This window comes from Anser cygnoides, chromosome 3 (assembly GCF_040182565.1).
Source record: "Anser cygnoides isolate HZ-2024a breed goose chromosome 3, Taihu_goose_T2T_genome, whole genome shotgun sequence".
Lineage (NCBI taxonomy): Eukaryota > Metazoa > Chordata > Aves > Anseriformes > Anatidae > Anser > Anser cygnoides.
This window is the reverse complement of record NC_089875.1, coordinates 64,246,232-64,265,275: the sequence shown is the minus strand read 5'-3', so window position 1 is coordinate 64,265,275 and position 19,044 is coordinate 64,246,232. Positions and strand designations below refer to the sequence as shown.

At 36.3% G+C, this 19,044-nt stretch overlaps 1 protein-coding gene across 1 annotated transcript in view; it reads left to right on the top strand.

The window, feature by feature from the left end:
* Nucleotides 1-19,044, top strand: part of LAMA2 (laminin subunit alpha 2) — a 380,764-nt gene that overhangs the window by 73,527 nt on the left and 288,193 nt on the right. The window contains exon 2 of the mRNA XM_066993195.1: nt 18,047-18,217. Coding sequence (XP_066849296.1) covers nt 18,047-18,217 — 171 coding nt within the window. The remainder of the gene's footprint in view (nt 1-18,046; nt 18,218-19,044) is intronic.

Sequence of the window (19,044 nt, the reverse complement as noted above, 5' to 3'; positions counted from 1 at the left end):
CCTGGAACTTTACTAATTTAAAACAAGGCACCATTATGACATAACACCTAAATTGTTATCAATACCACCTAAATTTTGACCCATACTTACGTCTTAAATGTACCCTTCACGAGACTGTACCAAAATGAAGAATTGCCAAAAGCATTCTCTCCACCTTTCTATTTAAGTTGAATTCTGTTTCAATTGCATGGTCTTCAGGTTCCTGCTGCAACCATATGTCTTTTTGTACAGCAACTTTTAATTCCATGTAGTACTCATGATTAAAAGTCATTTACACATGTTAAGGTAGCTCCTCACAGAGAACATTGTTTCTCTTTTTAAGAGATGCTTAGGAATGGATGCTATCCCCTGCAAATTCTTGATGGATTTAGGTTAGAATGAAGAATTAAATAAGTTTCTGATACACAGTATTGCTACTTAACTATGGTAAATAGACTTGGAGTCACTAGCATTTAGTTCTGTTGATCTATCAGCACTTTGCTTCTAGTATCTGGTACATGGAGTCACAAAGTGTACTTGATTGACTGTTAAAAGTAGCTGATCCTTTCCCGATCATTTCACACAGCACGTAAGTTGTATGAAATATATATTATAGAACTGTGTATGTAGATTTAATTTGTCTCTTTTTACCCCCTAACACAGAGCCATTATGTCCCTGGCTCTTAGAGAAAGGTGGTGTGAACAATTGCTAAACTATGCAAGATGCTCGTATTGGGTTGATGTCTTAATTTAGCACAGTTTTTACTGAAACTTCCTAGTCATTTTTTTCTTCATCCAGTACTGTGATATCCAAGTGTCTTCTAAACATGAACTGTCGGTGTGGGAATTTCCTTGCAAAGGGAATTCAAGTGAATTATAAAATACCCGATACATCTATTTGTGAATCTCAAAATCCTTTACAAAGGGAGTTGGAATCAGTATCATCTTTTTTTGTGGTGATAATTCTGGAGACACAGAGAAAGGGTTTATTATGCTTAAAGAGAAAATTAAAGACCTTGGCAAATTTCAGTCATTAGGTTTAAAAGAATACTTAATGAGAAGTGTCTTAGGATGTTCTACTCTTACTCACTTAAATGTGTGCTTCCTCTCTCTCCTAATATATGTAGTGTTTGTAAAGTAAGAGGTTCTTTTTGACCTCCCTGTATTTCCTCTGTCAAAAAAAGAAAGGTGCTCTTTTGGTCTATTTATTAGAAGTACTAGGAGACCTCTTTAGATACTGCCTCATCAGGAAAAGAAGTATATATATAAATACGTGTGTTTTTTTTTTTTCACTTGAAGATTTTTTTTTGAACTTCATTTCCATATTATTTATAAGGCAGGGCAGGTATTATCTCCATTTTACAGATGTGGAAAGAGATTTAATGTGGGGTCTTGCAATAAATGAGTGATGGAATTGGAAGCAGAACTTTGATATTTTGCCTTCCAGACATGAATGTGATTGATTCATCTGTGTGTAGTTTTTTGGCACAGGAATTTTTAAAAGCTATTTCCATTTCTTTTAACTTACACCCCACAAAACAACCAGAAACTGAGGGAAGAAAATCCCATCCTTCATGGAACACCACATGAAAGAAATTCTGGATTTGTTTTGTTTTTATTTACAAGAAAGAGACTCCAATAGAAAAAGAAAAAAAAAAAGTCATGTGCTTACGAGCAGGCTTATAGTAAAAAATAATAATAATAATTGTGTAAGAAATATGTATCGCTTTTGCAGTTTTGTCAGCACCTTGGATTATCTACATAATGTAAATTGATTTGTTCAAATTAAAATCAATAGAACACTTAACTTACATGAACCATCCTCAAGCGCTCAGATTCCATGCCCCCAAAGCCTCTTTCTCTAAGTATTGGCAATTCTGTAAGAAAATCCTTACTTTATATCTCTTCATATTTCCCTACTTCCATAAATTCCACTTAAAAACATTTCCTCCCTTCTTCTTCTATGAATGAGGGCTTTTATTCAGTAAATGGATATTCTACTTTACACTGTTATGCCTGCATTATTTCAGTATCTTGTTCATGGGAAGGCTTTTTGGTCACGTGGATGTGTCAAGTTTTAGAATAAAGACAACTGAGAGCATAGTAGGTGGTAGCATTAAAGAACAAACAAAAAAACAAACAACAAAAAACAACAAAAACACCACAAAAAAAAAGTAAATACTGACACTGGAGAAATTGAATAGTTGAGAAGAATTCCCATACTGGTCTGTAGCCTGTTATGAACTGAACAGAAACTTACAGAAATTGCTCTTCAGAACTAGATGGCAGATGAAAATGTTCTTCAAAAATTCTGTTCCCGGTTTACTCTCCATTATATCATAGAGTGAGTCTATTACTAGAAACTGTTCTGGGCATAGAAACTCAGTAGGAATGGCAGCTGTGGGAAGTGGGGAAGAGGGTTTCTGTGTGTAGGACCTGAGCCTCATGTGCGTGGAATTATGATGTAGGTACAGGCAGTAATAGATTATATACCTTGTGTTAAGATTTTAAAAACATACTGCAAGGATCTTGTACAGTTGATGACTTTTTCAGTAATGCCACTTAGATGCTATTGTATCTATAGCCTCATGGATTTAATTATCAAAAATCAGAACCTTTAAGACAAATTGTGAGGGCATGTAATGTACACTGTCAGTACTGCAAATGTGTGTGTGTAACAGTATAACATGAGGACTCTGAAGCCCTTAGAAGTAAATAATATGAGCAAATTTACTCAGCTTTTTTTTTTTTTTTTTGAGCAAGGAATCTTTTATCTTTATAATTACCCTAAGTAACAAACATCCGTGTTTGGTTGGTTTGTTTTTAAACATGTGTCTTTCAGTTGTCTTTGATTACAAAATTCATCACCTGGAGTGACTACAAGTTTAGCTCAGGTGTCGTAAGCTCACGAGGCTGGTAGATAGTCCAGTCTGAGATGCAACCAGCAGGTACATATAACCACTATGACAGCAGTTTTTGCTTGAGCCAGTCCATCTCAGTCATACCTGTTGCTTCCAGTATCCTGATCTCTATAAAGATGATGATACTAGTGACAAAGTAATACTGCCTCCATTTAGGAGGGAGTGCGTCCAACAGGAGCACTCGTCTCTTCAGTCCTACCTTGCCAGACAAAGATGGGAACAGTCATGAAACTGCTGACTGAGCAGATTCTGTGAGAGTACAGAGTATATGATCCAGGAAAAGGCAATGTGAAAATTACAGTAATTGCAAAGCAAGGACAAATGATGTTTCGTGGAATAATTACAATGTACATTACTTCTCTTGCAATTGAAAGCAACTGTTTTTATGAATATTTAGCACTCCCTCCTCCACTCCCCTCTTAAAAAAAAAAAAAAAAGCAGAATCAATATAATGGCATAATGGCTTGGGATCACTTAGTGCTTGGACAACATCACAGGAAAGGGCAGACTGATGCTTGAATGTAAAACCAGCTAGAGGAAACACTTGAAATGAGAGGTTCAAGTTCTTATTGTAGGACTGTCTTGGGAGTTTTGCCTCTCTGAAAAAGCTGTGATATTTATCCTGCGGTTTATTCTTTTTCTGTTTCCTTCAGATGAGACCATAAATACTCAAGTCTAGGCTGTATATAGAGATTATAATCCTGTGTGCCACAGTAAAAGATTGCTTGTTCTCTCTATCCCACTTGCTTGAGATCAACTGAGTGATATAAATAGTCAATAGAATCCAATTAAAACAGAGAAGGGTTAAAACACAGACTAAAAGAGCAGAAATTAAAACAATCAAACAAAACAAAAATAATAAAACAACAACAAACAACAACAAAACAAAACCAACCAAAAGAAAAAAAAAGAAAAAAACTCTGGTGATGAAATATTAATATATTAGATGTTTTAGCCAAGCCTCGGAGCAAGATAGATCAAGTATGAACACCCCACAAAAATCAACAGAAAATGAAATTTTGCTACATGACTGCAGGGGTACTTTTCTTTGATCTCAACTGTATTGACAGCACAATTGAAGCATCATTTAAGAAAGGATAAAGCCTGGCAATATAATTTTACAGAGAGAAAATACTACCATGGAAAACCTGTCTGCCCACCTATATGCACTATGTCACTGAAATATTGAATATGCGCAGGTGAGCAGAAGTCTGTGAGGAATGTTTGTAAGTAATTCTAATTTGAGTTGAGTAATTGGCTGAAGATGACCCTAGGGGTTCTTTTATAATATGAAAAATTAATTGAGATATGTATTTCTGTTATCTTTCCAATAACTGGATAACTTTGTTGATTCTCATGAAAGAAAACTTCCTCTGTAACAGACTATTAAACTGATCTCCACTGTCTTATGAATTTAATAATTGTCTGGCATTTTAGCTTTAATTATTTTTTCAATAAGTGGATAAACAATGTGTAAATAACGACACTTTCAAGAAGAGCTATAAGATTTATAGGATAGAAAATATGGCGTTGCTCTGATACAGAATCCACATGCTTCCTTCTGGTATGCTGACAGCTACCTAAGATCTGTAGTAAATTTCAAATGGCTTTGCCTTGAACCTAGTCTAGCAACAGCTGAATACATGGCAAAAATGCCACATTAACTGTTCATATATATATGTAGAAGAAAAACATACTGTTCTATGCCAGCTACACTGACTGGAATTGTCTACAGCCCACAGGTAATTGGATTTTTGCTTATATGAAAAAGCCACACACTAGACAAATGTAAGGATGAGTGTTTCAAATTTACAAACAAAAAATTCAGACATAAACTACATTAAAAAGGTTATTTCATACCCAATTTTTAACAGATTCCCTGCTTAATACAAACATGGAAAATTCACATTTAAGTGTAAAGTAAGTTTATATTTATAGTATTAATTCTTCCTTTTAACAACACCAAAATTGGTGAAAAATCATTGTGAAAAAGGTCCTATATTGAAAAGGTATTCAAACATGAATCTTTCAGAGAGATTTGATTTGTATATTCTTTGTGGAATCATCCTTCAACTTCCTCCTTCAACTTCTTTGTGTAACACACCAAAGAAAGCAAGGACTAATGAATAGTTATGCTTAGTGTTATATTGCATGAAGTTTTAAATACCATTTTCTTATGTACTTGAAACCTTAAAATCTGTATTATTAGGATATTGTACAAGAAACAAGAGGCTTGACACTGATTGCTAACTTTTTTGGGAATTTCAGTCTGGGAATTTTTAGCATTGTCTCTGAAAATTCAGCACTATAATTTAACAAGAGGATACACTGTATTTGTGCATGACAAAAGCTAAGATGTGCTTGTAGATGCAACTCCACACCTTACTTTCAAAATGATAGTTTCAACAAAACTAATTAAAGAAATAACTAATCATTTCTCTAGGAGAATGTACAAACAAAACTGTAAAATGAAAAGTTTAAAGTGGGGAGAGATGTCTTTAGGCTGTTTGTTCATTGCTTTTTCCACAGTGGCCATTGCACAGCTGGAAGCATTTTCATCAGAAAATTACCGTGAAGAAAATTCTGTCTATTCCACTGTCCCTGTAGAAATTTTACTAGTCCTACCTTGAATTATTATTATTATTATTATTATTATTATTATTATTATTATTATTATTATTATGACTTGGGAGAGATGGCTTCTGTTGTCCTTACAGAATGAAACCTTTTTTTTTTTTTCCTGCCCCATCACCTGCCCATTTCACATATCAAAATCCCCCAAATTCTGCATTCATTGCTATCTGCAAATTCCATTTCCTGCCTATCTTAGGCCTCAGTACCTGTTCCTTTTCCTTCATTCATTTCAATTTTTCACTGATCAAGACATCATTCTCTTAAACTGTATGTCTCTTCATAACTGGACTCCATGGTATGGATACTCAATGTATTGCTGTTACCTGGAAAGCATTAATAAGTGCCTTCAACAGACCTGTTGTTTGTAGATTTACAGATATTTACAGGCAGTTAAGTCTGTCACTCTTCTAAGCCATGTAGCTCTGCTTTTTTTTATGTGCCCCTCTTTCCCTTTCTCTTTGCCAAGCAATAAATGACTTAGAGAACACTAAAGTTTTAGATTTAGTTTTTAATGTATTTACAGATATGCCCATTTATTGCTTTTTTTTTTTTCTTTTTAATGGATGCTAACCAACTATGTTTTGTCAATTATACTGCTAGAAGTCTCGTTGAATAATGTGGATCTGTGTGCTTCAGTGGACAGTTTAGGTAGAATTAAAATGTGTAGAAAATAAGGTCTCCAAGAACTGAGCAGTCTGTCACCTAGAATGACTGAAAGCAACTCGTGTTTGTCCGAAAAACCTGCAGAAAAAGCTGTTGCTATACACAAAGTGGGAGGGATCCCCCCCCCCCCTTTTTTTTTTGGTCATTTTCCTAATTTTCAGAACAGTGAGACCAGACAAACGAAACACCTAGAGATGTACATTTGCTTGAAACTTCTGAAAAGCACACCATTAGTTCTGCATCTGAAAGTCTGTTGCTAAACCCTTTAGTAAGGTTATTAAAATAAAGATCATACTAGTGACAGTAGTGTATCTGGGGCTAGTTAAAATCCTATGGGAAGACCTGAAAGATTTCTTTCCTTGATGTGTCATCCCATGCATTTTTAAAACATCATGCAAGGGTTTGTCTTTATGTGGTTCTGATTGATTTTAATGGGATGTAAAGATGTGACGTGACAACTCTGAGTTCACTTTTATAAAGAAAAAAAGGAGGCTTTCCACTAATACAGATAGGTACAGCTTTACCAGAGAAGTATTAAGAGATATTGATATAGCTTAATTTTCATGAATGATGAAATAAATGTGTAGAGATATGCAGACAAATGTCTTCGGAAGTCACAGGCAAGAAGTACATACCAGGTTGCACATTTTGTCACTAATTCTAAACCATGGTCTGTAGCCACTGGTTTGCTAACAACTGTCTGCTCAGACCTAATTTGGTCTTCCTATTCAGTCACAGTTTAAGTTAGGGGACAAAATATATGTAAGGGAGGGAATTTATTAGGCTTTTTTTTTTTTTTCTTCCGATGGAATGTTATGGCTTTGAAATATTCTTTCTCTCAAAATATATGTTAAAATATACTGAAATCATGCAGATACACTATTCTTTTCATGATACAGAGGAAGAATTTTAGACAGTGTGGTACTACTGTGACTACAGATACTCCGTGTAGTATGTTTGTATATGTGTACATCTTATATAAATTATAAATATATAAATACACTATTACAGTATTATAAATAAAAGCATTTTCAGCCCTTTTGTAACAAAGTCTATGGGAAATGAGTGTACTTAATGTGCAACAACTATTTCCATATACCAGAATAAAAGTACACAGTAAAATTGACGCAGAATGTTCAAAATATTCTTTTGTGGTCTTATATGTAACTGAAGAGTTTCTTGACTCAATGTGTAGGAAATACCAATCTGTATTACTGCACATTACAGGTTAAATACAACTTAATTTTGTAGTCTGTTATGAATTTTTTGCAATATTTCTCAGTTATTCTGCCAATTTGTGTCTCAGAATACTGACTGTACGGAAGTGAAATTAAGACAAACTGTTCTATTCAATGGAAAATGGAGAGTCTGTGTAAAATCACAGAATTGTAGGGGTTGGAAGGGACCTCAAGAGATCATTGGGTCCAACCCCCCTGCCTAAAACAGGTTCCCTAGAGCAGGTTTCCCAGGTAGGTGTCCAGACAGGCCTTGAATGTCTCCAGAGAAGGAGACTCCACAACCTCCCTGGGCAGCCTGTCCCAGTGCTCTGTCACCCTCACCGTGAAGAAGTTCTTTTGCATACTGCTGCAGAACTTCCTGTGATCCATTTTTTGGATCACAGGTAAAAATACATCTAACATGCAGTCTTAAGTAGTGCAATCAGTGAATGCCTAGATCTTGCTAATTTTGTGCTTTACGTGCATTGAAATTGAATGGATCAAAGGTTTAAGGACTTACAGTATTACGAGAGGAGACAAACTTAGCTATTTTGACTAGGTCTTTTGCCTGTGTTTAAATAACACATACCTGTGAAATGGTATATGTAAATGGTACATGTAGTTGAAATGTTGGTTTTATGACCAGCATGGATTTACTGAGGAGAAACCATGTTTAGCCAACCTGATAGCCTTCTACAATGAGGTGACTGGCCTGGTGGATGAGGGGAGACCAGTGGATGTTGTTTACCTTAACCTTATTAAGGCTTTTGATGCTGTCTCCATAACATCCTCATAGAAAAGTTAATGAAATACAGGTTAGAAAAGTGGACAGCAAGGTGGATTGAAAACTGAATGTCCAAACGCAGATGGTTGTGATCAATGTCACAAAGTCCCTCTTGCAGGCTAGTCACTGACAATGTACCCCAGGGGTCAACACTGAGTCCAGTGCTGTTTATTCTTCTTGTTAATGACCTGGATGATGGGTCAGAGTGCACCCTCAGCAAGTTTGCCGGCAATAGAAAATTGGACAGAGTGGTTGATGCACCAGGTGGTTTTGCTGCCATTCTGAGGAACCTGGACAGGCTGGAGGAATGGGCTAACAAGAACCTCATGAAGTTCAACAAAGGAAATTGCAAAGTCCTGTGCTTGGTGAGGAACAGCCCCATGCACCAGTAGAGGCTGGGGCCGAATGGCTGCAAAGAAGCTTTGCAAAGAAGGACCTCGGGGTCCTGGTGGTCAACCAGTTGACCATGAGCCAACAATGTGCTCTGTTGGCAAAGAAACTAATGGTGTTCTGGGTTGTGTTAGTTGGAGCATCCCCAGCAGGTTGAGGGAGATGGTCCTTCCCCATCTGCTCATCAGCAGTGATAATACATCTGAAGAGCTGTGTCCACACCTGGAGTGCTGTATCTAGTTCTGGGTTGTACATGGATATTTTGGAGCAAAACATTTTTGCTAGGTTAATTGTTGGACAGTTGGAATTGATAATCTTTTAAATTTTTAGGTCTTTTTAAACATAAATGAATCTATGATTCTATGAAAAACAGTGAATGACCATGAAAATAAGGACTTCGACCATTTGTTCTATGAATAGAGGCTGAGAGTGCTGGGATGGCTTATCCTTGAAAAGGCTCAGGTTTTTAGCTGTATCATGCAATTTTAGAAAGTTGTAAACAGATGTGCTTTCTAAGAACAGAAGACACATGACTGGAAATAATTCCTGTTTGTAGTAGATAAATGTTATATCTCAGAGGTCCTTTTATTTTTTCTTCTTAGTCCTGCTTGGCTGACCAGAACCCAACTGCTGCTTTACAGAAGTTCTAACGAAGGTCATATGGCTGATAAATACAAGTATTTAACTGTGAAGACTGTTTCTTGCTTCTTCATGCATAATGCACTCCTGTTACAGATAAGGAACTTGTACAGCTAGGATTTTGCATTTTTAAATTTGTGACAGAATACAGACATATATTTGAAAATCAGTGGGTGCTTGACTCAGAATGAGAATGTAAATACCTTTGAAAATGGGATGCCCATTAGATCTCTGTGCTTTTGATTCAGTGGGAGTTCTGCCTTGGATGTCAGGGGGACAGGATTTCATCTTCACTAGTATTTTTACAGTTCTGTTTTGCTACACGGCCTTCTGTGACAGCTGTAGGAAAAAAAAAAATCATTACAAAGCTGGAAAATTGCTTATATATCTTATACAATATAAGATAGGTGAAAGCCGATAGCATGTTTTTTTCACTCTGTTTTGAATCTTTTTTGTTTTGCTATTAAAACCAGCAATTGTGTAAGCTGTGGAAAGGCAACGTAATATTGCTGTGTAATCAATGTACCCTTTTTCAGATGCCTCTGTTAGGACTATAGTTAATTTTGTTATCAAGCTTCTTTAGGTATTATACTGTCTTTTATGTTGAAGTTAAATATGCAGGAGGTTATGTGTAATGTTACTGAGTATGAAGAGAGAAAATTATCTGAAAGTAAAAGCAAGCCACTTCTACCACTGAACACCCAAACTACATTTCCACTTCCTTTTGAAGCAAAAACGGATGACTGTGTAATAATACTATAATGTACAATGGCTTAGGGCAACAGACATAAATGAGGACCAAAGTAGTTGTTTTCTGATTTTGTTTTCTTCTGGACAAATGGGCTTTAGTGTCATTTTTCTTCAGTCTGTGAGCTCTGTTGTGGCTGGACAGCTATTTTGTCAAATTGGACTTATTTTCCAGTTGTATAAAACTCTTCATCTACATTGTGGATAGAGTGCATTAAGTTATTCCCTGTGGTGCACAGCTGGAAACTATTCTTTGCTGCAACATTTTGTTTTGTTTTGTCCCAGTTTTTTCTCCCCACTGTGTTCCCACACACTAGCATAGCTTCGTGCTGCAACAGACAAGTATCTCTTTTTCCAGTGACACTTCTTAGAACATCAGAAATTGACATATTCTCTTTTGTCTTTTTAGTACAAATTCAGTGGCAAACAGCTCTGCTTGATTGCATGAACATTTCAAAGTACAGACTAGGAAGATTGGCTTGAAAGTTAGACATACTTAGGCAGGCTGTTTTATTTGCTTCTTTGAACAGACTAGGGATATTTTGAGAAGACTGGAGGAAATACACACTGCCAAATATTGGTCTGTTTAGAAGAGAGGAGTATGCAGGTCTTAAAAGAGCTTTCTTTGAAGGCAAAAAATATTTCTTCAGTTCTAATGCTTTAATAAGACACAAAGAAATCCCAAAGCTGGTAAAACCATGTTTGTCTTCTATCTTGGATTTTTTTTTAATACTATTAAGAAACAATACTTTTTTTTTTCCAAATTAGCATTTTGCTTATGTGTCCACACAGTGCTATTATTTATATTAATTTTTCTCTCAGTAAAGTGGAGCACCAATCCTATCACTGAGTAACCATAATCTAGATATTAAATAATACTGAATGCAAAATTTCACATCAACCATTATCTGTCAAGAAGAAAGTTTATAGACCCTTCTTTCAGTGTCTAATTGCAACGGTCTTTCTTCTTCCAATTTTCTTCTCTTTCTCAGTCTCCCCCACTCAAGCAGTTCCTTCTGTCATCTCCATTCAGAGGTGTCTATAAATGTTATCTGCTATCTACTGTTACTAATTGATGGTTCCTTGTTTCTCACTCAGCGTGGCTGTCACTTCCTCTATCCAGTAGCATAAGCCTAACAGAGGTTATAATCTTGGTCTTGATTCTTCCCTGGTGATTCTTGATTTCATTCTATTGCCACAGTGTCCTTCTAGTAAGATGTATCCCACCAGATGTTCTGTAGACACAGGATGCTGATGAGATTGAAATGGGATTTTCAATTCTCCATGGGTTATGTGAAGGGAAGAAAATAAAATTATGTCAGAACTGGTAAATGGTAGAAAAACTAATGTACAAAGCAATTATTTTGTTTACATTTACATCTAGTTTCAGTACCTCTCCTTTGCTGTAGCTGCTTCTTGACTACTTTTAAAAGTAGGTTATTCCAGTGACTATCCCCGCTTCATAATGAACCTGTAATCACTGTTCGGCAGCTGGAGATATAGTTAATATATTTGATTTCCCACTAGAATCCTTCCATCCCCTCTCAGCAAGGGAAATCAACTAGGTCTTGCAGTGTGCTCTGAAGGTCAATCAAATTGGGGTCAATCTATCTGGGAGGAGAGTGAGGGTGAGAGTGAGATTGAATTCAAAAGCTGACAGGCTTTATGAAAATGTCTTGTACCTGCTACTTGTGTATCTTGTGTGCTTCTGCTGATCTCAACTACTGCAATAAAGCATGTGGAAAATCTGACAGTTTCTCAAAGAAGTAAGTAATAAGGCATGACAAAATAGGGCAGGGTGCCAGGCATCAGATCGGTGGTTTTTATTCCACTGATACTCATTGAACTTTTATGAGCCTGGACATTGGTGAGGAATGTGAAAAGTACATAAAAGAAAACGTGAAGCTGGGCTGTTGTTTTCCTGTATGTTGTGGGATCAGGAAAACATAAGACAATGAATGAGGTAATACTGTTCTGCAGAAAACTTCAAGGAAATCAACAGTCTCAGAGAATGTTCTGAGAATCGGTAGGATAAGTAGCTATTAATGAGACCTCTATGAATGCAAGGTAATAATGGGAAATAGTATAGAGGATTATGGTTGGTGTAAAAAGTGAATATTGGCAAAAATATTATGGTTTCATTAGCAAAACCAAGGTTACAGTTTATATTCCAATTTGAGTGGACCTTGATGTGGGGCTATATGTGCCACAACCCTTAATAAGAAACAGCTACAGGTACATATTGGAACAGCAACATTGACTCTGTTCAGTCTTGGAAGCTGGAAAAGTTTAGGAAAAGTTGCTTAGGAAAAAACATGAAAGAAAAGATGAGTACAGTGATGCCTCCATCGGTAAAAGCCTGCAACAGCCAGTGATTTAGGGATATTCAGAGCTGACAGTTGCATACCAAGCCCTTCAGGTTTAGCAGTCCCAGAGGAACCTTGTTCTATGTATAATTCCAATTGTTTTTTAACTCACTTCTACTTCTGGAGTAAAACATTTTATAGTAAAGTATTCTAGAATTTAATTTCTATTAAACCGAAAAGAAGTTCCATTAATAAACAGATAAAAAATCCCAATCAATGAAGAAAACTTTTTTATGGTAAGATTAGTCATCAGCCCCAACTTGTGGTACAACTAACTAAACTTACCTTGTTCACTTCCATGCTAAACCCATTTATGATTTTATATACAGCTATATAATTTTATACATCTCCCATTGAGATCTTTTCCCAGCAGAAGGCTTGCAGACTATGTATTTCCACATTAAAAAGTCAATCTACAGGTGAGATCTCGCCACACCTTTCTTTACCTTTTAGTTCTGCCATGTCCTTTTGGAGATGACACTTGAGAAATTTTGTACAGTTACTAAGTTGTCATTATGGATGGATTCATGCAATAATGTAATGACTTTTTTTTCTATTCCTTCAGCTAATATTTTCATTGAAATATGCATAATAACTCTTTCAGGGGTGGTAATAGCTGGTGCAGAGCCTATCATATTATACCCCAGTGTATTAATTTCCATTCCTCACTTTCATCTGCCATTTTATTGCCTAGACAGACCATACTGTGAAATTTTTCTGCAACTCTTTGTAGTTTGTCCTTAGTTTGATTATTGTGAAAACTTCTATCATAAACTGTCACCTTACTTACTATCTTCTTTTAAAAATTATTTTTATACTTTTTAAAATTACTTTTTTTAATTACTTTTTAATTAAAATTACCTTTTAATCTTCTTTTTAAAATTACTTATTTAACTGTTGAACAGAACAGGATTCAGCAAAGATCACTGTGGTTTTCCAGTGTTATTTCCCCCTTTTTTTTTTTGTTTACATAATTATGTCTTGAGTTGTCCTCATATGTCATGATAGCTTAGTTCCTTTAATGGCCTTTGCAGAATCTTGTCAAAGTGAATTTAATCTAAATATGTTGAATTTGGTGCATCACTCATATGTTTATGCTTGCCAATTTCTACAAAGAGCTCTGGTATTGATAAAGGATGAATTGTGTGGTTTCTGTTAAAAATAAATAAATTACCACTGGACTCAGTGTATCATACCGATCCAGGCATCCACTATTTTTGTCTTTAAAACGGATATTGAGATCTGCTTTGATCCAGGAAGCTTTTGAAAAACTAACATTATTAGTTAGTGCTTTGGTACCAAGCCCTACTTAAGCAGTACAGTGGCGAGGCAAAAGTTGATTTCATTGGAGTTTGTAGGTGAAAATCACCTACCTATTACTGCTGATTTACTGCTGTTCAGTTTACCTTTTTTTAAATTTATTTTTTCCTAAAAGTGTTTCTGTTGACATCATGTGCTAGATTTATCATCAGTAATTCTGTAAGAATTGAGCAGGTTTCTTTTTGGTTGCAAATTTTTTTTGATTACCCTTGCATGGTACGCCATTTTAAAGAACTTGTTTAGTTTTTGTGTTATTTGTCTTTTATAGATAATCATCTGTCAACACTAAACAAGCTGTCTATCAGGCTTCTATCCGTAGAAGCTCAATGGAATATGTTGCAGGCTTATAGACCTAGGTGTAAAGCAGAAAGATAGAAAGATGGCTATACCTATTTCATAGGTTGGAATCTGAGACAGTGTGCTTCTCTTCATGAAACAGACATCTGTTGAAAACCAGAAATTGAGCCCAAGCTGTTAAAGCCAAAGTCTAATTACAAGCCAATCTTTTCTCTCTCTTTTCTTGCAATTGCTAGAATTTCGGTATTTAAAGGTAGAAAGGTAGATTTTTTTTTTTTTTTTTTTTTTTTTTTTCCCCAGTAACACAAAGGAGGGAAAAGATTGATGTAGCTAGCAGTTGAAAGGAGTGGAATTTCTCTGCTTACACTTGAGCTACACAAAATAGAGATAATGTGCTTCTGGCTCAGATGTATTTTACCCAGTCTTTGCACTGGAGCAAGTGATTACTAAATGTTTTTGGCAATAAAGGAAGAAGATCTTTCTGTAATTATAGTAGATCATGTTTTGCAAGTATTTCATAGCAGGATGGCTGTAGAATTCAAGGTAATATTGATGACTAAATAAAATTTATAATTTAGTGAGCAATTGACTTTTAAGATGCACAAAACTAGTACACCACTTTTAAAATATTTCTTCTGTATGATTGTCATCATAAACATAAAAAAATAAGGCAAAGCTGTCTAAAAATTAAAATGGGTTGCCGTGAGCTCTCTTGACTACTTTCACTTGCTATGGTTATGGTTGGATAGATGTGAATTTTAAAAAAGATACAGTGTATATTAGCATCATGAACATTCACATTTTTTATTTCAAATTCAAATGGCCTAATTAAAGGATTCAGGACAACAAATGCTTTCATCTTCTGTGTTGCTAGAATCTCTTGAATGTTTTGTGAAAAAGTGTTATATTAATTGCTAGAAAGCAATATGAAAAGCATTGCTTCCTCCATTCCATCAGGCTTGCCCATCAAATGGTATTTAAAAGCAGAGCGTTATTTTGGGCTGTGCAAAGCACTGTCCCAGAATTAGTGCAGAGCTTAGCATCACTTCTCTGACTGGTAGAAAGCATTTGCTTCAGCCACAGCTATAGTATGCATTCCTCTAAACATCTAAGAAAATTTACAGACTGGCACAGATCTAAGAAAATTTACAGACTGGCACAGAACGAAAATGATACAGGAAGCAACTGATAGGTGACACAGCCCTTCCCTAATGGGCAGAGTAGAATTTCTGTTGTTGTCCCAGTTCTAGTTTTGCTTCTGCCTCTTCTGAGTAGGCTCATGTGACTGACAGTCATGACTTCATCCTGAGCTGTGTAGTAAGGGAGTCACAAGGATCTTACATTCCTGTACCAAATAGGTCGCAGTAAAACTAGATCAGTCATTAAAGCAGATTGGGATTTTCTCTGAAGAATCAATAAATAAATCCTACTGTGTGTGATGTTCATTGGAAATTGCCAAATCTATAATTTGCAATTCAAAAAATAAACAGTGTGTCAGAGGAATGCCCCCTTTAGGTAAATGTGGCCATTTTACAATAGCTATTAATTACATAAATGTGATCTGAGATCTGATGTATGGCATCTCATGGTAGGAAATGCAAGTTTAAAGGGAAGAGAATGTGAATTCCACCTACCACTCAAGGGAAAATGAATTATTTCTCCCATTCCAAAACGTCAACCTGATGCAGAAAATTTCCCTTCAGCTCCCTCAAGGAAAGCTGTAGGCCTGAACATGAATGCTCTTAAGGCTTCTTGGAAGTACAGACCATTTGAAAAAAGTTCAAGTAGGTAGTTGTTAATTGTGATTTTTAACTTGTTAAAATTATGGTGCCAGGGAGTTCATCAATACCAAACCGTAAGCACTGGCTGACGGGTGGGAGGACTTTATGCATCTCCTGCTCCCTGCCTGCCAGATCCATTCCTGTGAGCCTGCAGGAAGTGGAACACCGCACACTCAACACGGTCTCTTCAGTGAAACATCTAATGCTCGTTTAGGTGCCTGTGTTTGCACTGATTATGGACAAGGATGTATGGTACTTTTGCCCTAAGTTACACTGCACATAAAAGAGGCTACCTGAGAGTGAATTTTTATTCTAACCGATGAGCTTCTTAAGTACTCTATATTTCCTATGTCTCTTAAATTAGAATTTGAGTTAAAATTTAGAATATTGATATCATTTGTGTATAGACACACAATGCGTATATTTTTATAACTTTGTGAATCTGGAGGCTTTTTGCATGTTCTTTTTCAGCTGTTACACTATTTTTGAAGGAATATTTTTCCTGATTTTATGTACTGCAATTCATTTCATGTAGTATCCTAGAGTCCTTTTAGCAGGCTCCCTTTTGAGGAAATAAGCTACTCGTCTCCAAACGAAATGCCAGATTCTGTGTTAAGACTAAATGATTACCATCTTTTACTCTATTAACTTTACACAGTCTAAAAAAAGAATAATGCGGCTGTAAGTCAACATAGGAGGTTCCACAGCTATTAACAATTCATCTACTCTGCTAATGCTTACACTGTTTTTTACCATGTGCCCCCATTGTAGAATACAGCAAATATAACTGATTGCATTGAATAAAAATGCAAGAACAACTGTACAGATTCTCAAATGTGATGAAAATGGGCTGTAATCTGTACAGAAGAAAGCTACAAAGATCAATAAAATCTCAACTATTGATTGGCTATACAAATTACACAGGTTAGTAACTAATTGGTTGCCTTGAACAAGTGGTGTGTTTGATATGGTTCTAAAGCGAGCGTGAGAGTCACTAACTCACAGTGTCAGAGGACAGCTGTACCATGACCATGCAAGCTTGGTAATTAAATGGCACACAGGTTAATTGCAGACAGGAGACTGGAGTTAAAGGACTGAAAGGAATCACTTGAATAGTGTTCTCTATAGAGGAAAAAGGAAGCCTTTTTAAAGGGATCTTTATCAATGTACAATTGCAAATTCAGTTTTGATTAAAGCCTTATTTTAAAGCTATAATAATAATACAAAAGGTTTATAAACTGAATGGATTACAGAAGAGTGCATTTGGGGCCAGTGAAAATTGCCACCATATAATTCTGAAGACGATCCCAATCCATACCTTAGAATTTTGTTGTTGTTGTTTTGGTTTAACCTCCAGCCATGACAAATTATTCTTTTAAGGATACAAAACATTGATTTTCATGTGAACGTATACATTCAACCCATCAAATCAGTTTGTCTCCATGGATCGATTTTATCATGGCTCAAAGATTTTGATCAGTATTTATTGGGAGGGAGAGTAAGCCACCTTAACGATGGTTCTTCATATGGGTTATAATTTTTATAGCTTACTGCTACATGAAAGTCAGTTCAGCAGAGCAGTCAGACGTGTTTAAGTGCCGTGGTGAATGAGAATTATAATATATCACACAGCAAGAGCACCTGAGAAAAATAACAACAGCACTGTCGTAGAAGATATAACGTTGTATACATTATCCACTTCTTGAGGAAAGGGGAAGAGGAAGCAAACCATGCATGGCAGATGTTGTTCATGTTGCTGCATGAATTACTCAGTTCCTCTGATGGCAAGGGTGACTGAGAGGTCCTAAGCAGAACAGTAAGACAGTGTAACACAAATGATGCAGTCTGTGAAGGAGAAGCTTCTCCATGGGAATGTAAGCAGAAAGGAAGAGTAATAGGGAGTTTTCATGGGTATTTGCGTACAATGATTCAAAGCCCAATTGGGTAGGCAGTCAAAATAATGGTTTGATTATGAAAAGAACAATTTGATGATCCTTTTTATGTTTCCATACCGTATTTTCTCCTCTGACATTCTGCTGCTCAAGATATAACCAGAGGGTACCAATCTGAATTTTAGAAGGGAATGAGGAGGAAATCACCAGTATAATGGCTTTATTCTAAATTCTGGATTCAAAGCCAAAGTTGGTGGTGCTTTTCTGTGCTTCATTACTTCCATAGTTGTTGAAAAGAAAGCCTTTTGCTTAGATGCCATAACAGATGTTATGTTCATTTGTGATTGTATTACTAAATTCACCTTGCGTTTGCCTCTGTTGCTTTTGTTTATGATTTTATTTTATTTTGTTTCCAGGATTGTTTCCTGCAGTGCTGAACCTGGCTACTAATGCTCTCATCACAACCAATGCTACCTGTGGAGAAAAGGGTCGGGAAATGTACTGCAAGCTTGTTGAACATGTTCCTGGGCAGCCTGCAAGGAACCCTCAGTGCCGTATTTGCGATCAAAGGAGCAGGGTTCCACATCGTACGTGTACCATTTTCATTTTGTTCCTTTCAAATGATTTTTTTCCTAGTGGTTGTAGATACTCAGCAGACAAAGATGTATGTCAGTGGCCTGATTACTATGAAATGTCTACCTCTTTCTTTTTAAATTAGGTTACCCATCTCTTCCTTTAGTATTTCAAAATCTGTATCTGTTACATAGACTTAGCTAACTGAAGCTTTAATTGACAGAGTGTAAGTGGAGAACTGAAGTTCAGATTTAGGAAAACTAAGTGTCTACAGCTGTTGTTGGCTTCTCTTCATATATGCTGACCATGAATGAAAAACAGATTACTCTTACCTGTATACTTACATATAGAATTTGAACATTTCAGCCAGCCTAAGCAACATCTGAAATTTCAGTTTAGGGCTAACTAACTGTTGTGGTTTAATCTGGCTGGCAGCTAAGCGTCACACATCTGCTCCCCGTCCCCCTCTCCAGTGGGATGGGGGAGAGAATTGGAAAAAAGTAAAAGCTTGTGGGTTGAGATAAAGACAGTTTATTAGGACAGAAAAGAAAGGAAAATAATAATGATAATAGTACTGCTAATAATAATGTGTATAAAACAAGTGATACACAGTACAATTGCTCACCACCTGCTGAGTGATGCCCAGCCTATCCCCAAGCAGCCAGTGTTCCCCACCCTGGCCAGCCACTCCATATTAATTGCTCTGCATGACTCCATATGATATGGAATACCCCTTTGGCCAGTTTGGGTCAGCTGTCCTGGTTCTGACCCCTCCCAGCTCCTTGTGCACCTCCAGCCTGCCCACTGGCAGGACAGTGTGAGAAGCTGAAAAATCCTTGAC